Source organism: Galeopterus variegatus, unplaced genomic scaffold (genome assembly GCF_000696425.1).
Source record: "Galeopterus variegatus unplaced genomic scaffold, G_variegatus-3.0.2 Scaffold138, whole genome shotgun sequence".
In the NCBI taxonomy this organism is placed as follows: domain Eukaryota; kingdom Metazoa; phylum Chordata; class Mammalia; order Dermoptera; family Cynocephalidae; genus Galeopterus; species Galeopterus variegatus.
Window position 1 is genome coordinate 297,778 of NW_007726249.1, and position 22,605 is coordinate 320,382.

The 22,605-nt window shown below is 49.4% G+C and overlaps 1 protein-coding gene across 5 annotated transcripts in view; it reads right to left on the minus strand.

Annotated features, from left to right (window-relative positions):
• Positions 1-4,063: 4,063 nt before the first annotated feature.
• Positions 4,064-22,605, minus strand: part of MFN2 (mitofusin 2) — a 29,486-nt gene continuing 10,944 nt past the window's right edge. For all 5 annotated transcript variants that reach the window (XM_008589753.1, XM_008589728.1, XM_008589734.1 and 2 more), the window contains 16 exons: positions 21,097-21,232; positions 18,463-18,625; positions 17,715-17,839; positions 16,598-16,706; positions 16,376-16,483; positions 14,791-14,944; positions 14,490-14,557; positions 14,221-14,342; positions 12,792-12,918; positions 12,292-12,396; positions 11,975-12,077; positions 11,277-11,497; positions 10,099-10,254; positions 8,483-8,679; positions 7,528-7,662; positions 4,064-6,080 (listed from right to left, as the gene is read on the minus strand). In XM_008589753.1, coding sequence (XP_008587975.1) covers positions 6,011-6,080; positions 7,528-7,662; positions 8,483-8,679; positions 10,099-10,254; positions 11,277-11,497; positions 11,975-12,077; positions 12,292-12,396; positions 12,792-12,918; positions 14,221-14,342; positions 14,490-14,557; positions 14,791-14,944; positions 16,376-16,483; positions 16,598-16,706; positions 17,715-17,839; positions 18,463-18,625; positions 21,097-21,232 — 2,099 coding nt within the window. In that variant the 3' untranslated portion in view covers positions 4,064-6,010. The remainder of the gene's footprint in view (positions 6,081-7,527; positions 7,663-8,482; positions 8,680-10,098; positions 10,255-11,276; positions 11,498-11,974; positions 12,078-12,291; positions 12,397-12,791; positions 12,919-14,220; positions 14,343-14,489; positions 14,558-14,790; positions 14,945-16,375; positions 16,484-16,597; positions 16,707-17,714; positions 17,840-18,462; positions 18,626-21,096; positions 21,233-22,605) is intronic.

Genomic DNA, 22,605 nt, shown 5'->3' on the forward strand with positions numbered 1-22,605 from the left:
ACACCCACACTATGTGATTCATTCTATCCTCAGGCATTCATCCAAAGGGAAAGAAGTGTTTGTGCAGACTCCTCTATGAGTGTTCACAGCAGCTCTATTGTAAATAGCAATGTCCATCTACAGGTGAATGTTTAAGCACATTGCAGTGTATCAAAAGGTATTCTGACCACTTTCACCACCTCTATCACAACCACCCCGGTCCTAGGCACCATCGTGTCCTGTTTAGAACATTGCATTTGCCTCCTGGCTGGCCTCTTTGCTTCCATCCTTACTCTCTGTTGTCTAGTTCCCACATAGCAGCCGAGGCCCCTGTTAAGATGTAAGTCAGCTCATGTTGCTCCTCTGCTCAGAACTCTCCGATGGCAACTACCTCACTCACAGAAAAAGCCAAAGCCCTTACAGTGGCCTGCAAGTCCCCAACTTTGCCCCCAGTTCCTTGCATGTTTTCTCCTTTTACTCTCTACCTCTCTCACTCTGCACTGGTGACACTAATTGCATTTTGTTCCTGGAAGATATTGGGCATGGTGCAACCTCAGGGCCTTTGCACATGCTCTTTCCTTTGCCTGAAAAGCCCTGCCCAGATATCCCATGACTTCATTCCCCACTGTCTTCATTCAAGTCTTTCTTCAAATGCAGTCTTTTCAGTGAGGCCCACCCCAACCACACTATTGCTACACTTCCCACGTCTTCCTCCATAGCCTTTATCTTCTGGCCTACTGTGTCTTTTACCCAATTTATTGTGCCTATTGTCTGCCCTCCCCCACTAGCATATGAGCTCCATAAAGGCAGGGACTTTTATCCACCTTACCCACTGCTGTACCTCCAATGCCATGCTTAGCACATTAGTGCGCACTCAAATATTTTGCTGAATTAATGAACCTCTTCATTTGTAAAAAGGAAAAAATAGATCATTGAGTTTTTGAGAGGATTAGGATTCATGCACATAAATGTGTGATATGCAATAAGCTCTCAATAAAAGTTGGCTGTTCGAGCCGGCCCGTGGCTCACTCGGTAGAGTGCGGTGCTGAAAACACCAAGGCCCCGGGTTCGGATCCCATATAGGGATGGCCGATTCACTCACTGGGTGAGCGTGGTGCTGACAACACCAAGTCAAGGGTTAAGATCCCCTTACCGGTCATCTTTTTAAAAAAATAAAATAAAATAAAAAAATAAAAATAAATAAAAGTTGGCTGTTCTAGGGCTGGCCCGTGGCTTACTCGGGAGAGTGTGGTGCTGATAACCCCAAGGCCATAGGTCTGGATCCTATATAGGGATGGCCGGTTTGCTCACTGGCTCAGTGTGGTGCTGACAACACCAAGCCAAGGGTTGAGATCCCCTCACCGGTCATCTTTATAATAAAAAAAAAATAAAAATAAAAAAAATAAAAAATAATATAAAAGTTGGCTGTTCTTATCTCAAGCCTAAGAATCTGACTCGGACCAAAGACCACGCCCTTGAGGACAGAGTGAATTTGGCTGACATCTTCAGGAAGAACCATGTACAAACCAGATGCTCTCCCTGCTCTGGCTGCCTGGGCTATCTTCCCAGCACTCGGAACAGAGTGCTATATTCCTGGCTACAGTCTTTGTGATAAAGAGAGACGTTTGTACTAGAGAGCTAAATACGCAGCCTCTCGGATTCCCCAGAACTTCCAGTGGGTGATAAGGTAGTGTCAAAAACCACAGGACAGCTTCACTGGAATCCTAAGAAAACAAAACACAAAGCAAAACAAAAAATATCACAGGAATGAGTCTGGCCTTGAATGGGAATAAATAACTAAGCAGTGGGTAAGTCAGCAAGGTGTAGAACACTCTTTTTCAAAGTATGGGTTGTGGGCCGGCCCGCAGCTCACTCGGGAGAGTGCGGTGCTGATAACACCAAGGCCACGGGTTCGGATCCCATATAGGGATGGCTGGTTTGCTCACTGGCTGAGCGTGGTGCTGACAACACCAAGTCAAGGGTTAAGATCCCCTTACCGGTCATCTTTAAAAACAAAAAACAAACAAACAAACAAAAAAACTATGGATTGTCACCCAGGAGTAGCTGGTGAACAATTTAGTGGGTTGTCAATAACACCTTGTTAATGTCAGAAACTATTTGTGTATTGCAGAAAAGGGTGATAATTTAAAATTTTTTGTTTCACTTACACATGTGTGTGTGCTGGGTCCTAATGTATTTATAATTGACGCTCAGGGTAAAAAGTAGGTTCAAAAGCCACTGGGCTTTGGGAAATTAAGACATAAGCTCAGACCCAAGGTCCATCATCCCACACCCCCAGCTGCTAGGATCTGAGCTAGTCCTAACTTCTCTGAGCCTCAGTTTCCACAGTGCAGCTGAAATGAAAGTGCTACATGCTGAGTGCACAATACACTTGAAAGTCCCCGGTACTATGCCTACCCATAGGAGGTTTCCAGTGGTGTTTGTTAGTTCTGTCCCCCGACACTAGAGGGCTGATAACTATGTGGACTGTTTTAGGACAATATTCAACAAATTTTTACTGAGCTCCGATTCTGTGCCAGGGCCTGGTCTAAATGCTATGTTCTGTCAGGAGGAGACAATAAAACAAACACTACTACATGTTAGATGATGACTGTTCTGAAAAACATGTACATTGCATATGTTGCGGGGTGAGGGGACTCAACAGTGCCAAGCAATGTGGTTGGAGGGGGGTGGCTTAAATAGGGTGGCCTGGGCAGACCTCATTGAGGTAACATTTCAGCAGACTTGTCTTTCCTTGGAGGTAAAGGACTTAGTTACCTGTGGTCACATGTGGAAGGATGGGCAGAGGGTCAACCAGGACAAAAGGTCAAGGCCTTGAGGAGGAAGTGTGCTTAGCAGTTTCAAGGAACAGATGGAGCCCATGTGGCCACGGCAGAGGGAGCAAAGGAGTAAGGGGCAGTGAGAGAGGCATGGAGGGGCCAGATCCCAGAGGGCTGCTGCAAGGTCTTGGGCTTCGACTCCAAGTGGAAGAGGGAGCCACAGCAGTGTTGGACAGTGAGGTTAACATGAGCTGAGTTCCATATGAAAAGGTCACTCTTGCTGCTGCCTGGAAACAGCTATAAGAGGAAAGAGGTAGGAGGTGGGAGTCAGGGTCAACCCAGGGTGGTTGTGATGGAGATGGGGAAGGTGGTCAGTGTCCAGGAGGATTTCGAAGACAAAGTGACAGATGCAACATGTGTGACAGTGGATGTGAGGATGATGCCCCATTTGTGGCCTGGGAATCTGGAAGGAGGAGGCTGCCATCAACTCTGTGGAGCTTCTGAAGTGGACGAGCAGGGCAGGTGGCAGGTGGGGTGAGTCAAGGGGACAGCGTGTGGAGGGGCAGGAAACTGACTAGTCACACCCTCACCACTCCTAAGGGCCCTTCAAACAAAACAAAAAGATAGAAAAGGTCACCACCAAATTCTCAGAAGGCAAAACTAGGGTGGACGAGTCTGAGTCATTTACTTTTTAACTGGAAGATGAATGGTTTGGAGTTACAGAAATCTGTAAAGACATCACTCTAGATTTCTCCATCCTTAAAGATCAGTTATGCCATTTTTGCTTCTGAGAGCATCAGATTCCTTCCAAGAATAAGGAAGAACCCAGGGGCAGATTATTGTAGGAACTTCCCCCAAAGTAAAGGTCACTTCAAAATACAACCTGCAGGGCCGGCCTGTGGCTCACTTGGGAGAGTGTGGTGCTGATATCACCAAGGCCACGGGTTCGGATCCCATGTAGGGATGGCCGGTCAGCTCACTTGGGAAGAGTGTCGTGCTGACAACACCAAGTCCAGGGTTAAGATGCCCTTACCGGTCGGTCATCTTTTTTTTTTTCTTGTCCTTTTTGAGACCAGCCGCACCGCGCTCAGCCCGTGAGCGCTGTGAGCGCACCGGTCATCCCTATATAGGATCCGAACCCGCGGCGGGAGCGCTACAGCGTTCCCAGAGCCACACTCTCCCGAGTGCGCCACGGGCTTGGCCCAGTCGGTCAACTTTAAAGAAAAAAATACAACCTGCAGACGTGGCTCCCTCAAAGAGCAGTTTGCATGAAAACTGTAAACTGACGAGGCAGAGATCTCATAGAGGGTTTTCAACTAGGTTTTATTTTAGCTTCCAGTATTATCAGTAATGATACAGGAGTAATTCAGGCCAATACATCACCTTAAATACATCAGAGAGAAAACTCACTGTGTCAAGCATATCTTGCACTCCAGCAAATGAACACAAAAACAGAGAACAGAGTTAGCAGCATTAACTTAAAGTGCTTTTCGCCACACTTCTTTCAGAAAGGGTCTGTCAGTGTTATAAATTTAATTATTGTATAAGAAGCTCAAATTTTCATTTATTCCTCAGGGGCTACGTGGAAAAGATTCATGTTTAGCCTACATTTTTTTCAAAAAAGCTCAAAATTCACTGGAATCATGTGACACTGACTTCTCCTGACACACTGTGGGCACTCCCATTCATTCAAGTCCGGAACATCCAAACCCTCAGAACAGCCTCCTACCATTTATCAACCTTGGCAAAACCCATCACTTTGTCCCAACAACAAGGTAGACTGAGAGTTTGAAAGACAAGGGATACATGGAGAAGATGTCACCTGTGTGGCCACTCACCAGTGTGTACAGCTACCAAATCATTTCCCCAAAATGGGTGATGGCTGGATTCGAAACCCAGCAGGACAAAACTCCACCTCTCAGCTGAGCCTCTGCCTTGTGGGCTTCTTTCTGGAAGAAGTGTTGCTTGTTTCTAGGAAGCTCTCTGGCCTGCATTGCAAAGGCTCTGTCACCTCAACACTGATTTTCCCAGATAGTTAACACCTTGGTGACAGGAATCTGGACTTCACCAGTAACAATCCCAAAACTTAACAGGAAACATTTCTGAGTCAACATGAGGCCAAGCGTGTCAGTGGGAGGCTCTGGGGATCTGGGAGGATGGCAGGAGGACACTAGGTTTCCCATACTGTCTCTTGGCCAACTGCAGAGTCACTGGCACAGGAAACAGGACTGGTGGCCAAGGGCAGCTTGGGGCAAGGCGGGGGCAGGGGTAGAGATATGTCTCTTAAGAGGCCTAACAGGGACGCCATCAAGCAAGTGGGGTTCTCAGGCCCACAAGCTCCTCACAGAGCAGGCCAGAGGGCTCCACGTTCTCCAGCCATCTTGGGTGGGGCCAACTCACCTGAGCCTGCCACCAAGGTCCCCACCTTCTGCCATCCTTCCTTCCTTCTACATCCTTTATCCACCCAGACCAAATCATCTTCCACCAATAATAAAACAGGCCTACACAGGCCAAGGACTGAAACAAGGCAAGGGACACAATGGGGCAAGTCCCTCCCCATCCTGGTTGCCACCCTGCACACCCTGCCATACTGCTCTCCTCTGAGCTGCTCTCACAACTCCAGCTGCCTCTGCGTCTTTCCCACCCATAAGGCACACTAAGCCTCACCACCAAGACATGTCTGAAAGGTTCTGCAGATGGGATGAAACATTAAAGCTGGAAAGAACAAGTTGGGACAAGCCGCAAGACCTTCTGGGACAGACTTGGCCTTCCTAGAACTATTCCTGATGCTTCTGGAAAGACAATCCAGCCACCCCCTGACAATGCTTCTCTCTGCAGGGTGCTGGGGTGCAGGTATGCACGGGCCATAGGATGGTGGGAGTGTCTGCCTGATACCCTTGAAGGCTTCATCGGTGTTCTGCAATGCTGAGCTCCTGGGACCTTATCAAGCAATCAAGTGAACCCAATAAAGCAGAGAAAAGCCTCCACTTAATTCCGTGGTACCATGCTGTCCACAGTCGTTGTTTAAAAGTCTCCTTTAGGGGAACGAGCCAGAAGGTTTTCCTGCAACAGCAGGCAAAGGGAGGGGGAAATAACTAATGCTGAAGTGCTCAAAACTATGAGACAGTGGGTGCTTTCATTCTCTCGGTGGTGGCCTGGGACAAGGACCGCACGGGCCTGGGGGAGCCCATGTGGCACTGAGGGCTGGTGGTGCCGCCCCTTCTCCACCAGGCTCCGCTCCAGGCTGCCCACTATCTGCTGGGCTGCAGGTACTGATGTGTGAACATGTTGAGTTCGCTGTCCAACCAACCAGCTTTATTCCTGCAAAGAAATGTTTCTTTGTAACATGATAGCTGCCAACAGGTAGTATCAACACTATCTGCCAAGTACCATTTAAGGACACTTAACATGGAATCTCATTCAGTCCTTCAGTAACCCTATTGGCCCTCATTTTACAGATGAGGAAAAGGAGGCCTAGAGAGGCTAAGTAACTTCCCAAGGTCACACGGTTAGTAGGTGACGGAGCTGAGAGTCAGACTTTTCTGGCCCACAAGCGCTGTACCTGCTTCTCCTGGGACCATGGGCAAGTAAGCCCGGAACTGCTGGGGACTCAGTTTTCCTGCTTGTCAAGCGAGGGGTGGGGGCGCTAATTGAGGCCCTTTCCAGGTTCAGCCCTGTCCCTGTGGCTGACAAGCAGCAGAGACAGCCCCACTCTCCTCCCTGAGAGTGCCCAGTGGGTGAGCAACCTGTCCCTAGGAAATGCCCTAGGAAATGGCTGTCCCATGTGGTAGGTGGGGAGGGGCACATCTGCACATCAAGTCCACCCATCTGGTGAGGGGGCCGGAGCTGACACTCTTTGATGTATCTCCCCTCTGCAGGCCTCTGACGTCAAGGGCGGGGACAGGAAGTACAGGGACCCCACATGCTGATGTTATCGCTGGCGGGTGACTTTTGCAGAGCCCATTTACATTCAGCTCTGTGGCTGTGTCACGAGGTCTTACTCCCATTTTACAGATGAAAACAATGAGACACAGGAAAGTTAAATGATTTGGCCAAACATGAGTGGCTGCATAGAACCCAGGACTCCTGACTCCTGAGGATAATACTCTTCCCAGCAAACTGCTAATGGAAGCTCTGCATTTCACCAGAGATGCCACAGAGATCTGGGTTCTGATTCTGGCTGTGCCAGGCACCAGCTGAGTAACCAGCTTCCCTGTGGTGGGCATGGTGCTGTGCCCCCTACATGGGCTCAAACGGGTTGTGGGTGGTGGGGCTGGCACAATGCCAGGAGAATCAACGTGCAGAGTGTAGAGGCTGCTGCAGCCAAGCACACCTGGACTCCACTCCTCGCCTGACCACTAACGTTGGGATTCCAGAAAAGCTTAACTCCTGTACGTACCAACTTTCCTATGTATAAATGAGTGAACAACCCAACCCTCAAGGGATGCTGCACATTGAGTAACAGCACCTGAGGCACTGCAGTTCTGCAGAAGGTGCCTGTGCAGTGCAGTCTCTCAGTACTGTGACACTCGCTTCCTGTGATGTCACCATGCCGACTGCATGTGCCTTGAGGGCAGTGACACTTGCTGAGCCTCCAGTGCTGGCGCCTTCTGGCACCCAGCAAGTGTGGGGCAAGTACCTAACATGAGTGAGTGAGATAACCCCCCCCCCCCGAGGTCTGTGTCCACAGCCAAGCCACAGCCCAGCAGCTGAGCTCCAGTGCGCTTGCGCCACAACCCCTGCCTGGGCCGCCCGGGGCCGGCCTCACCTGAGCAGTTTTGCTCTGCCCTGAAGTGAGTCAAGAACCTCAATTTTCTTGTTCATAGTGGCAATTTCCTGCTCCAGGTTCTCCCGGGTGACGTCAACTTGCTGGCACAGATGAGCAAAGGTCCCAGACAGTTCCCTATGGGGAGAGAGGTGGGATCAACCAAAGCATGTGGCCTTTTAGGCAAGATGCCACTGGTAGCTAAATCTACCCAGAGCAGGACAGCAGCTGGGCCTGTCCGCAGCCCTGCTGGCAGCTCTGCCCTTCACCAGTCCTGGTTTGGCAGAATCTTTCCCATGCCCTGCTGAAACTGAATAATCATAACAAGCAAACACACTGAGCATGGCCACCATGTGAGAAGCAGTGACACAGAGCAGCGCTCCCAGTGTGGGTATAAGAAACCAGCATTCAGATTCCAGCCCTGCTGCTCATCAGCCAAGTGGAGAAGTGCCCTCAGTTTCCTCATTTTGAAAAAGGAGATGCCAATAAAGAACTTCTAACTCAAAGGGTCAGAGAAGCAAATGAAAAATTAGGGGCAAAATGCCTAGCAAAGGGTCTGCTGCACAGCAACAAAAAAAGAAAGCCAGCACATTCATCCCTCAACCCCAGATCCAGCAACAGATCCGCACCTGACCCAGGATGTGCCATGAATAGACACAGCTGCGCCTCAGCCCCAGCCTTTCAAGGCAACCTTTAACAATTCCTCCTAGGAATGCCCCTTGTCGTCCCATTTCCTCCTCCCCTGGGGGACCACAGGCCCACCTGGTCTCAACCCAGGACATAAGGAGCCCCTGAAAGACCCCTCTCCCCATCCCTGGCCTCGAAGCTGGCACTGCACAGCTGAAGGCCCAGGGTCCCCAATGCTCAAGATCCAGTGGCTTCCAGGCCAGATCGGAAGGAAGATAGCCAGTCCCCACCTAGAGGGAAGTCCCCGCTCAGGGCTGACAGGGCCACTCACTGCTGGACTTGGTGGCTGCAGTTGGAGCCAGTGTAGCTGATGATGAGCTGCAGCTTCTCGCTGGCATACTCCACAAACTGGCGCTTGAAGGCCCTCTCCTTGGCCTTGGTGGTCCAGGTCAGACGCTCGTAGACATAGAGGAGGCCATACAGCCCAAAGGAGAGGGCAATCAGCCGCCAGCCCACTGCCTTCCACACCTGCAGAGGCACACGGTCATCCCACAGAACGGCCTCTCTCACCCCACCCCCATCTTCTTGGGCCTCTCGCTGCCAAGACTGTCCTAAGAGCCCAGCCAAAGAGCCTTTGTTATTTCTACTCAGAGCCCCTCTTCCAATGTCTCCTTTGACCCCACCAAAATCAAAAGGCAGGGACCATCTCTAATTGGAAATAAGGGAAACTCAGCGTGGGCCACACGACATGACTTATACAAAGTGTGAGGGTCTGGACCAGAGCCCACATCTAGGCACGCAGAATTCTTCAAGATAACTGCTGGCGTGTTCTGAAGCAACACCCATTCTGACGACACTGACAAGCACAATCCCGCATAGCATTCCTCAGCAGACGGCTTCTTCGGGTCTGGGGTGCAATAGTGTGGTTGAGGGCAGTGTGTTACAGTCAAAGAGCCCTGGGCTTGAGATGGAAATTGAGGCTCTAATGCTGCCCATCATCCTGGCTGTGCGAGCTCAGGCAAGTTTCTTTATACTTGTTTCCTCATTCACAAAATGGGCATGATGGTCTGGGCCCAATTCCCAGGGTTGTCTGGGTAGGGCAAAATACTGCAGAAGGGCTACACAACCTTCCAGTGTCAGCGTCTCAGCTCATGACCCTCTGCCAGGTCACTGTCTGTGAAAAGAACCAGAGCATGTGCCACCTGCAGTTCAAGAGGGAGGGGGCCATGGCTCTGTCCCGCCTGAGTCCTACAAGCTGGGAATTTTTCTAACAGTTACACTCTGCCTTAGTGAGAAAATGCCCACACCATCAAGTTCTCACTAAGGCAGAGTGTAAGAGACTAAGAGACTCTTAAACACTCTGAGACTGAGGTGTAAATTACACTTAAGAGACTGAGGTATAAATGACTCTGGCTGCAGTGTGATGGCAATCAGGACATGAGAGCACCCCAGTCACCAGGAAGGCAGCCTGCTACCTCAGGCCTTGGGGTGGAAAGGAAAGGGCCTTAAAACCAGGAGATGGAGAGCCGAGGGTTCAAGGCCCAGCTTGGCCTCTTTGTGTCTTAAACCCTGGAAAGTTTTGCTCTGTTTCCTCACATACAAATGCAAAACTCCTGCTTTTCAAGTCCACCCCTCTAGGACTCAGGCTGTCAATGCCTCGGGTCACTTGGCCCCACAGGGTTCGCATCCTGGCTGTGTGTCTCTGGCAAGCCACCACAGATTTGCCCCATCTGGGAAATGGGAATGGTGCTATCTAAATGTCCTGTTAGTTGAGTGAGGCTTAAATAAGTCAACGTGTGTTACAGGGCTCGGGTGACACAGCTCCCCACGAGGTCACAGTGAAAAGTCATTGATAGATGAGAAAACACTCAGCTCAAAACGGAATCCCCAGTTCCCACCTGCCTGCCCTCCTTCCCCCCACCCTCCCGAGCAGGACTTGTCACTGACCACTCCTCCAACAACGAGAATGCCCATAGAGGTCCTGGACGTCAGGGAGGCCAGGCCAGTAACCATGGAAACCATGAGCTCCTCCTGGGTGAGTGAGCCCTGTGGCATGGGGGGCATGCTGGGGTTGGCTGGAGTCAGAGGCATAGGACGCTGAACCTGAAGAGAAACAACAAGAGGGGGAAGGAGGATGTGCCACGTCTCTCGTTCAAGCACACCCTCAGTGGTCCTCAAGGCTAAGGGAGCTGGGACAGGGGGTGGCTCTTCAATTTCCAAAGGGCAATAAGAGGGAAAAGGAGCTTTGTATGTAGCAGAAAAGGGTTTCACCTTCCTAAAAAACCTGCCATCATGGGACACCACAAAATGTAAGCAGTGGCCATCCTGGCATGCTTGACCAACGGGACATGGCATGTGGGACATGGACAAAGATCAGTACATGCAAAAGTGGTTTAGAGATGGATGTTTTTAAAAGTCTAAATTCTAAAATGGAGTATAGAGGGACATTTAAAAAGTCATCTATTTTTTTTTTTTTTTTTTTTTAAAAGATCAAAAGTGGTTTAGAGATGGATGTTTTTAAAAGTCTAAATTCTAAAATGGAGTATAGAGGGACATTTAAAAAGTCATCTATTTTTTTTTTTTTTTTTTTAAAAGATCAAAAGTGGTTTAGAGATGGATGTTTTTAAAAGTCTAAATTCTAAAATGGAGTATAGAGGGACATTTAAAAAGTCATCTATTTTTTTTTTTTTTTTTTTAAAAAATGACCGGTAAGGGGATCTTAACCCTTGACTTGGTGTTGTCTGCACCACGCTCAGCCAGTGAGCGAACCGGCCATCCCTATATGGGATCCGAACCCGGGGCCTTGGTGTTATCAGCACCGCACTCTCCCGAGTGAGCCACGGGCCGGCCCAAAAAGTCATCTATTTTTAACAGTTATTTACTTAATGTGTATTAGGAAAAAATATAGCTAGCATTTGTAATTTCACATACATTGTTGCTTAAGACAAGGCCAGGTTGATCTCTGGCAAAAATCTTGTCCACTGTGTGCCGTGTGGTAGCACGCACTGCCACAGCTGCTGACCTTAGGGAACCCCTGTTCTAGAATGGCTCACTTGTCTGGAGGGGGCTGCAGGGCTACAGACCGACCTCCCACTGATGCCCCTGAGGTGAGGAACTTTGCTGACCTGGTCATTGTAGCCCATCAAGGCCCGACGGCTGTTCTTGGGGCCCAGGAACCTATTCACCAGCATGGTCCATCCGAGAGAAAAATGGAACTCAATGTCCTCCTGAAAGTCAGCACACAGCTTGTCACAGTTCAGGTCGTAGCTGAGGGAGAAGCACTGTCGAGGGACCAGCATGTCTATCTGACTCCGCACAGATGCAGGAAGGAGGGGTTTCAAGCCGTCTATCAGGGACAGAAATGGGGAGAAAGCACATCAGCTCAGCCCTGTGTCACACCAGTGCTAAGTCTCAGGAATGAAGGCCATGCCAGCCACTGCCAAGGGTGCTGAACACTGCTGCCCAGAAACTACAGCCTGGACCAATTGGCCCGTGGGCCTGGGGTTGCCTCACTTGTGGTGGGCAGGCCAGCTGTCCCCGGGGTGTGCAGACTGAGGCTCCAATACCTGCCAACACTTGTGCCTCATGTGGATTTAAGGAGCAGGCCAAATTCTTGGCCTATGGTAGTCCCATGTGGTAATATAAGATGGGTTCCCCAAGTCCATATACAAAATGAATTCACAACATATACCCAAAACCTGAAGATATCGAGTTGAATCATCATAGAAGGTGACAGATAAGGAAAGGTCATTATTGCTTTAGATCAGCCTCCGTGTCTGATCTTTGGGCAGCCCCAGGTTCCAGGTTCCCCTGCAGCACTAACCTATCATGTCCTGCTGCATGGTCTGCAGGGAGCTGGTGATGGCCGTGGAGCAGCGGTCAGACATGTTTCGGCCCAGCCCTTCCTCTATGTGGCGGTGGAGTTCCTGCAATCAGAAGAGGGGGGTTAAGAGAAGAGACGCCCTCCACCGGGAGTTCCTTTGGCCCACACCCATCAGGTGCCCACAGACGGCCAAGGGAAGCCTGAGTCTTGCCTCCCTGGCTCCCACTTCCACTGCTGAGGGGCCCTGACAAATACCAGCAGGAGCTGAATGGCCGTCAGTGGCCCACGCTAAGAGTGCCTGCTGTCTCTTGACTCACATTTTTATAAACCTTGAGGACCACTGGAGAAGGGTGGAAGTCCATCTGGTACTCATCCACCAGCACAGAGAGGCGCCTGATCTCTTCAGCCATTGCAGTTGATACCTACGGCAAAGGAAGCATGCTACTGATTAGCAAGGAGGAATGTAGTTCAAGTCTGCAGCACCAGGAGAGACTAAGACTGTATAACCTTCCTCGCCAACCAGCAGTATCCTCAGCTGATCTATGGAATTAAAGGTCCTTCGAGCGGGAAGGACCTGAGAAATTAGCTGATCAAAAGTTCATGTGATACACAGTGGGGAAGAAACTTGCCCATGGTCATATAACAGGACGATGGAACCCAAGGGGAGGTTCTGTATCTTTGACTCAAGGCCACAACTTCCTTCTGGAAGGCTGAGAAGCCCTCCAAAGATGAGGATTTTGTTTCTTCACTTTTGCAACAGGCTGGCCTCTATTCTTGAGTCCAAATCTCCCCAAAGTGCTTTCTCTCCATTTCTCACCTGCCTTTCCACTTCCTCTGTGATCTGCTTAATTCGTAGTTTATAGTCTTGAGCCAAGAGTTCCAGCTGTTTGTCAATAAACCTCAGCCGCTCTTGCCGCTCCTCACGCATTTCCAGGCAATAAACCCTGAGAGCAAAGAGCACTGGCTAGAAGACCCACGTTCCCACCTGACTAAGCAGAGAAGCAAGACAGGATGCCAGAAGGCCCACATGGGCCCCACCTACCATCCCACCTGGGCCTTTCCCTTCCGAGGTAGGAGGGAGACACCATTTGGGGGTCAAGGTGGTGGTGACAGAGCAGGTAAGGTGCTTTAAGGGGGTTTAGAACAAGTTCTGCCAATTAATACAGGAAAAAAAAGTGCTCAACATCACTAGTAACCAGAGAAATGAAATGAAAAAGAGGTACTGCTTTCTACCCAGAAGCCTCGCAAAAATGACCAAGTCTGACGATCTGGTGAGAGGTGAGGAAGTGAGAGTTCCTACAGGTACTGCTGGTGGGTCAATGAACGGGAACAGCTGCTCTAGAGAGCAGCAAGATAAAATTCAGTGAAACTGAAAATGCACAAATACTCTGAGATGGAACGGCTGCACCTCTAGGAATCGATCCTAGAAAGACTCTTACAAATGTGCACAAGGGGACACATAAACAGATGTCCAATGTGGTAGGGTCTGCAAGAGTGCAAAAAAAAAAAAAAAAAAAAAAAAAAAAAAAAAAAAGAAAGAAAAGAAATCTAAAACTCAATGAATAGGAAAATAAGGCATATTCACAATGGAATACACTACAGCAATATTACTGTTCAAAAACTCAAACTACATGCAGCAACAAGGATAGAGAGAAAAATAATGTTGAACAGAAAGAAAAGCAAGGTGCAGTGACGTTCACAGTATGATACCATATCTGTACATTTAAAGCACACATGAAGAAACATAAATTAATCAGCATTTATGTAAAAAGCACTTTTTAAATGGGTGATAAGACTACAAAATTCACAATCACGATGCCTCTAAGGAATGGGCAGAGTGACACTGAGAAAGGGGTCAAAGAATCAAAGGGTACTTAACATTTTCTTCCATTTTATTTTAACTTAACATAAAGTGATCACTGTCAATTCCATGTAGTAGAAACAAGGTGTTTTCAAATTATTCTCTGTATGTTTCCATACAGAGAATTTCTCCCTAAAAAAATGTTTTCTGAAAAACATTTTCAGGCTCTGAGAATGGCTGCAGTGCTCAGCAGGGTGCAGCTATGCCTCCCACATGGGGACTACACCGCACAGGCCGGGGGGGCCACTAGGCACCCCTCCTCACCAGGCTGTCTATGTGGCTCTAACATGGTTGGGTGGCCAGGGGAAAGGGCCCTGGATGCGAGACCAGAGACTCAGCTCTGCCATCAAGAACCTGACCCTGGGCACATCCTCGCTGCTCTTACCGCTGCTCCTGAGCTGCGACGTGCAGAGAGTCCATGATGAGGCGAACTGCCTCTGCGATCTGCTTGGCCCGCACTGTGTGCTGCTCAAACTTGGTCTTCACGGCAGACTGGGAGATGCACTCCTGGAACAGACAGAGGCGCTGAGGGAGGTGGGGGCCACCGGAGGCTGACAGCCAAGAGCCAGGCTCTGGCTTTCACTGCTAGGGACACAACCAGTGAGAGACCTGGGGAGGCAGAGAATAGTCACATACCATAATCAAAGAACTCACCTCAAATCTCCTCTCGAAATTCTGAAACTCAAACATCCTTACTTGAAAGCCTTCTGCAAGAGCGCCCCCTAGGAGAACAGCACTGCATTAGTCTGGAAGCACCTCAGCACAGAGGAAGATGGTGAAATCCCCGAAGCCAAGGAGAGGGGCACTTGGCTAGAAACTGGCTGGAAGGCAAGAGCCTCTAACTCAAGGCTCTTCTCATCAGCTTGTCCTAAGGACAATTTTCTACTGACCAACTCAGCATGAAAGTAAACAACTCAGACCTCAGGGGAAAAAGGATGCGCGCTCCCCTCATTACCTCCCTCAGGCATGCCCTGGGCTTTCTGGATCCTGGCATTGAGCACCTCCTTGGCAGACACAAAGAAGATGCGGTCCCCGGCTTGGGCTCGATCCACCACGCCCAGCTCGTCCACCAGGAAGCTGGTACAACGCTCCATGTGCTGCCGCCGCACCTAGAACCCAAGCAGACAGCATATGTGACCTTGGTAGAGGTGATGGGGCCCTCCTGACGGAGCTCGCAGCCCCCTAGTACCTTTTCTTTCGCAAAAATAGGTAACATATTCACATGGTTCAATATTGAATATTCAGACGCACACACAGTGAAACATCTCCCATCATCTCTACTCTCTAGCCACCATGCTTCCCAGAACCAAGGTCATAGGGGTTCATTGGGGTACAGCCTGCCAAAAGTATTTTATGCACATACAAGCAGAAATGCTTAAACATGCCCCAAATTGCCTCTTGTTAGAACCTACACAGTGTCTCACTTTGGTGTCCCAGAAGGAAAGGAACCTGGCAGTAAAGAAACCTAAACCTGGTCTCTATTCTCTGACAAGCTAAGTTCTCCCAGGGCCTCGTTTATAAAAATGAGCGAGCACCACTAGAAAATTCCTCCTAACTCTGACTTCCTAGGGTTCTACTGATAGAACTTAAAACTTTAATGTGAAGTATGCATAAAACAAATGTACTTCACAGGGCCTGGTTTTCCAAAGCCTTGCAGTTTCATATATTGACCTTGCAAAGGACAGGAAATTTTCCTCAGGCTATATAGTCTCTGTTGTAAGATAAAAAATTGTAACACAGCAAGGTTGCTGGCTCAAAGACAGACAGGTTACTGAATGAAATGTAAAGATACTGGGAAATTGCTGTAAGAAGAGAATGCTGAAATCAAGCTTTTGTTAGTAGATCGACTTAATTTCATTATAGAATGTCACCTTACTGAATGTTACCAGCTTCTATTGTTAAACTTGTTAAACTGTACTTAGCAAAAACCCCACCTAGGTTCTCTTCCTGTAACTTCCTGGTCTGGAGAATAAATGTGGGAAGAGAACCCCAATTCATGGTTAATTTCCCAAATGGAAGGAATGCCTCGCTCGTGAGGGTTCCGGGAGATTAACCCTTTTTCAGGGCTTCTCACTGCTCAGAAGAGATGGGCTTTGAGTAATCTTTGGCAGCTCTATCACTCAGGGGAAAAGGGGTGACAAATCAGTGGGAGGCAAAGCAACACTTTAATTCTATTTTTCTATTTAAGAACTTTCCTGGATGTCTTCCTAAAGCAGAGCCTATTCCGTACTAATTCTTTATGAACCAAAATGAGCACTGGCCCCAAACAAAGATGTTCTAATGTGGTGGGGATGCTTTCAGATCTAAGGGACAGACACTTGAAGATGGGGTCCATCTAGGAAGGTGAATGGGAGAGGGGAACAGAGTGTCTTCAAAGCCATCAGAAGCCACCACAGGCAACACCTGGGAAATCTTTGGCAATGAAATTAATTTGGGGAAGTCACTAGATCTGATGTCACCTGGAAGTGCACGAAGCAGCCCTTGGAAGACCATGCTCACGTGGAGAGGTGTTCCCTAAACTGCCAAGCAGAGGTACCGACCTCCTCCATGTACTCGGGCTCTGAGGCGGATGCGTCCCAGCGGTTGTTCAGGATGAAGATGTTTGGGCGGGAGAGACGCTCGCTCACCTTGTGGAAGAACTGCTTTTCCTAGACAAAGAGCATGGCTTCAGTGGGGGAGGGGCCATGCCAGCCACAGCCCTGTGAGCCACTTTCCCCGCAGACGGGTGCTGGGAGCGTGGGAGAAGGCGGGGGCGGAGTTACCGTCTGCATCAGCGTGGACTCCGAGTTGGCCACCAGCACAAACACATCAGCGTCCAGGCAAAACTTGTCAATCCAGCTGTCTAGCTCTGTGGTGACATCAATACCAGGACTAAAGGGGACAGGGGTAAACCAACATTGTCAGGCACAGAGCGTGAGTCCAATTTTTTCTGTTATGAACAGTGCTGGGATTTGTGAGGCAGCCAGGCAAGGGAGGAGAAAGCCAGGGAGGGAGAGGAAACAGGCCCGGCCCTGCGTGCGGGGTGCAGGGTCCTTACTTTGCATTTTACATCCTTCCAATTTGCTGGAAATGTGTTTGGGTTTCTGGTTTTTTGTTTTTTAGCACTAGTATCTATCTCTTTTTTTTTTTTTCCTTTTTGTCTTTTTTCGTGACCGGCACCGGATCGCAACCCTCAGTGTCGCGCGCAACCCTCAGTGTCGCGCGCAACCCTCAGTGTCGCGCGCAACCCTCAGTGTCGCGGCCATACCGGACCGGGACCGGCAACGGGATCACAAGCCTCGGTGTTGCTCCCGCACCTCGCTCCGCCAGTGAGCGGCCGGTCCGCATGTGGGATCCGAACCCTCAGTGGGAGCGCTACCATGCTTCCCAAGCGGCGCACTGTAGCAGTGCGCCACCAGGCCGGCCCTTATCTATCACTTTTATAACGATGTAATGACTTGTAATTTTACTTTGCGGATATATAATTAAGGTGAATAACTGCATTTATGTGGGTCCAGAAAAATGCTACAGTACTATATTCCTTGGTACAGTGACCTGTCCACAAAGCAAGGGCAAAGTGTTCCTTCAAGAGAAATAAAGTACATCACTTACTCCACCACATCTTCCTCATTCCCACACACAAACTAGCACTGGGCTGAGGCTGAGAACCTCCCCACTTTCGAGCATCCCTCCTGTCTCTTTTACAGACCATCCCTGGGACATCTGCAGGGTACTGATGCCAGTGGATATAGTAACTAGACTCCAGAGGAAATCCAAGAGGCAGGAAGATTTGGTTGAGCCCAGGTGAAAGGCAGTAATACTTAAATAGAGTAAGGGCAGGGCTCAGGGGACTTTGGCCTGGGTTATCCAGAAATGGAAACCTGGTGCCTTTCCTCTTACCTGTCCATCAGCACGAGGTCATCCTTCAGAAGCGGGCACTTGGAATTGGGCCACATCACACTCACCAGGCTGCCAGCATGTAGCTGCTCGTCCTGATGGAGGGCATGGGCCAGCTGGTTCACAGTCTGATGGTAGAGGAGGGAAAGAGAAGTCAAGGAAGAGCCACATAGCCAGGAGATTTCCTGTGCCACTCAGCCACAGCACAGCAGCCCGGGACGCTGTCCCCTTTTCTTTCATTTCACATATTAAAAAGTTAAGAACTGGGAGTTGTCAATAAGAACCAACTTTCTTCACTCCTCTTTTAAGCTTCTTTTCTGGATGCTATCCTAAAACTGAGTCTGGTCTGCATTAATTCTTTACAAACCAAAACGAGCATCTGGCCCCAGACAAGAATGCAGCTGCCTCTCAGAAAAATAAGTGTGTCAGCCCCTACTGACGTGTCAGAATCACAGAGAAAATGCAGGACTCACTCTCTGAAAACATCCTAAGGAGAAACAAGTTAGGGAGTGAAGCGAGAGCCAGATAGCTCGCTCAGTGATACACACAGAACAGCAGAGTCCTCATTCTTGGTTCTCCGCATTTCCAACCCTCACAAAAGCCATCTCAAATCCTCCAGAAAGCTTGTCTGAAACAGGGTTTCCCATCTTCTACCACAGGGATACACTGCCTCGCCTGGGGGTGGGGTCAGCTCTGTCCCAATGGACCTGCTGCTTGGCCTGAGCCCAGCCTTGGCCGCAGGCGCCCTCACCTTGACACTCCTCTTCTCCTCCGAGCCCTCAGTGAGGAGAAAGGCCTCATGGCCATCTGTGCCCTCCACCCGCAGGAAGCAGTTGGTGGTGTGGCCGATCCCTGAGGGCAGAACTTTGTCCCAGAGCATGGCATTGATCACGGTGCTCTTCCCATTGCTCGTCCTGGGAGGAAATAACAGCTGTCAGAGAAGCCCCTGATATCGGCGGTTCTGGCCTTCACAATGCAGTCACCAGCCTGGAATCCACAGTCTCGTTCTCTGCAATGTCACCCGTGCCTGGACAGTGCTGAGAGAGGCACAGAGCAGGTGCTCTGTGTTCACTACAGTGGACGGACAAATGCCACTGGGCCCAAGCCTCTGATGTGCTCCCAGTTCATCACTTCAGACCTGTCTGCAGGGGCTTGCACAGGACAGTGCCTGCACACAGACACTTAGCCTGCCCCTGGAATGATCCAGCCACCTCTCAGCATCACCTATGGAGACTGCCAGTCTGTCTCCCAATTATAACCCACTCCTACCTGAAACCACTGACTCATGCCCAGGCATCTTCCTCTGTCTAAATACCTCAGCCAAATGGCCCCAGTGTCCTTAATTTCCGCCCAGGGCCTGTTTCGCTGCTCCTTTCCCATCACGCTCCCCTCATACCTGAAGCCCCACCTCGTCAGTAGAGGTGATAACTGCCAGGCTAAAGGGAAGATTACGTTGTCATCTTACCGGTCACATCCCTTCTCTACATTCTGGTCTTGAAAACAGCTATCCTCAGCAGACTCATCTGCTCTAGGTTTCAGAGCTCTCCACCTGTGCTAAACACAGCCTTTCTCTGAGGTGAAGCTTGCCAGCCACATCACTCACTTCAGAGCTACAAAGGCTTCACCTGCGTCCAATGAGACAGGCAGCGGCTAGCTCACCTGAGGGCCACACCTCCCAGGTGAGGATGAAGAAATGACAGCCCAGAGGAACTCAGGGTCATAACTGAGGTCAAAGGTCATTAGGGACAGGACTCTAGACACAATGCCTATTCCCTAGGCTACCACTGTGTGCCTAGCATCCAACCTGCCTAAGTGCCTTTTCCTCCTGTATTGGATTTTATTTTTTTATTTTTTTTATTTTTTATTTTTTTTGTCTTTTTCCGTGTCCGGCAACGGATCGCAACCCTCAGTGTTGCCCCCGTACCGGACCGGGGACCCGCAACGGGATCGCAACCCTCGGCGTCGCCCCCGCGCCTTGCTCAGCCAGTGAGCGGGAACTGGTCTGTGTGTGGGATCTGAACCCTTGGGCGGGAGCGCCGCCGCGCTTCCCAAGCGGCGCACTATCCAGTGCGCCACCGGGCCGGCCCCCTGTATTGGATTTTAATTTCTTAAAAGGTATCTACTAGACCTCAAAGTGTAACAAGAAGGAGAGCCAATGAACAAAACTATAAAACTCTTAGAAGAAAAAAGAGGGAAAAGCTTCATGACACTGGATTTGGCAATTATTTTATGGGTATAACACTAAAAGCACAGGCGAAAAAGTATAAGTACAGAAAAATTGGACATCAAAATAAAAACTGTGCACCAAAGGACATATCAACAGAGCACAAAGGCAACCTATGCAATGAAAGAATATATTTACAAATCATACTGACAAAAGATTAATATACATAATACATTTTAAAACTTCTACAATTCAACAACAAAAAATAACCTTATTAAGAAATGAAAAAAGGACTTGAGTAGATATTTCTCCTGAGAAGATATACAAATGGCAAATAAACACATGAAAAGATGCTCTGCATCACTGATCATTAACCACAATGAGATATCATCTCACACCCATGAGCGCCCACTATCAGCAACACAGAAAACGATCAGTGCTGTCAAGGATGTGGAGATATGGGAACCCCCATCACTGCTGGTGGGAATGTAAAATGGTGAGGCTGCTATGGAAAACAGCACAGTGGTTCCTCAAAAAATTAAAAATAAAATTACCACATATTCCAACAACTCCACTTCTGTGTATATATCCAAAAGAATCAAAAGCAGGGACTTGAGAGAGATTTGCACAACCATGTTCTTAGGAGCATTAATCACGATAGCCAAAGGTGGAAGCAAACCAAATGTCCACCAATAGATGAATGGATAATCAAAGTGTGGTATATACACACAATGGCAAATTACTCAACCTCAAGAAAGAACGAAATTCTAGGTTACCTCCCTTGGTTAGAGCACAGCGCTATAACACCAAGGTCAAGGGTTCGGATCCCCTTACCAGCCAGCCACGCACCCCCCCGCCCCGCCCCAAAAAGAAAGGAGATTCTGACACATGCTACAACATGAATGACAGAGACAGAAAACAATGGTGGGCTGGGGCAGAGGAGAATGGGGAGTTATTGTTTAATGGGACAGAGCTGCAGTTTTGCAAGGTGAAAAGCTCTGAGACTGGGAGTGCACAATGTGAATACACTTACTGCTGAACTACATACTGAAAAATGGTTAAGATGGTAAATTTTACGTTATGTGTATTTTATGACAAAAAATAAAATAAAAAGGAGAGTGATGAACTCTGAGGCACGCCAGCTGTTCCCTGCCTGGGGGTGCTCTGACTCTCTCCCTCCCTCGCAGCTAGGAAGAAAGGTGTGAGGGCTACAGGACTCACCGGCCAAAAAAAGCCACTTTCATGTGCCGCCGGGCCAGCACCTCGCTGATGCCCCTCACTTTGGATAGGTAACCTTTGACGTCCACAACCTGTTCTTCCGTTGTAACAGGGTCCAGTTCTGCATTCCTATAGGTGTCTGGAGGAGGGGATTGAAAATGGGTCACTGCGTGATCAGAGAAGTTCTACAATCCCAAGTCTAGAAGGGCCAGAGTGCTGGCCTTGCTCACTCGAATCACAAGTCCACCCTCTGTGGGTCCCTGCTGTCACTGGGCTGAAGCTCCAGATTCCCTACTGTGGCCTCATGGTGTGGCAATTAAGAATACAGCTTGGACGCAGGACTGCCTGGGTTCCAGTGCTGGTTCTCACCACTTCCTAGTTCTGTGACCTTAGGCAAATCAACCTTTCTGGGTCTTATTTTCCTCACCTGTAAAATGGAGATATTGATATCTACTTCAGGTGACCACTGCGAAGATCAAATGAATTAAAACACCAAGTGCTAAGAATGGTGCCTGTTATAAGATGCACTTGAATGGTAACTGCCATCCTTTACTAGTGTATTTCTTCTTAACAAATACTTACAAAGTTCCCACTACATGCCAGGCACTGTCCTAGTCACTTTTCAAACACAGTCTTATTTGATCCTTGTTATTTACATGGCAGAGCTGGGATTTGAACCAGGCAGGCTGTCTCTGGAGTCTGGGCTCCTGACCACTCTGTGTCTCTTCATGGAGTCCTTCCTGACGTGGCCCTGCTGGTCCTGCTTGTCCCTCCAGCTGAAGCTCTTGCCACCCCCTGCCTCTCACTCCCTTACATCCCCAAACTTGCCAGCTTCCTCACTTCTCTAGGCTCTGCTCACTGCTGCCCCAAACCCCACCCCACTCTCTGCAGAACTGATGCGCTGCCTAGGGGTGTCTGGCTCCTTCCCACTTGGCCTCAGGTCTAGGGCAGACGGCACAGCCCCCAGGAAGCCTTCTCCAACCACTCCCCACCCAACCTGCATTAGGTCCCCCTAGTAAATGGAACCACAGCATCCTGTACTTCTACCATCTGAGCACTTACCTCACCATAATGTAACTAGGTCACCTGCCCACGTCATATACCACAAGGACTGAACTACCTGATCCCAGCACCCAGCAGGTGCACAACTGTTTGCTAAGTGAGTAGATACTTGGATCACTGCATCGCTTTTTCCCAGTATCCCTGGCAGGCAGGTGGCTGACAAATCATTACAGGCAGGAGTCATTGAGCGAGATCCTGCCCCATCCCATCTAGCACTCGTGCCAGGCAGATGCTTCAGCTGGCTGGGAAGTAGAGGGTGTCTGGCCCCTCAGCACACTCTTGTGAACCACCAGGCTGACAGACCCCAGCCCTGAGAACACTTCCAAAGCATCCAGAACATGACAACTGGCATGTCAGAGAGACTGCCCAGTGAGCTAGTGCCATGAAAGGAAGTGACCAAGCCAACAAGCCCTCCTATGTCCACCAGTCACCCCAGCCACACAGCCATCA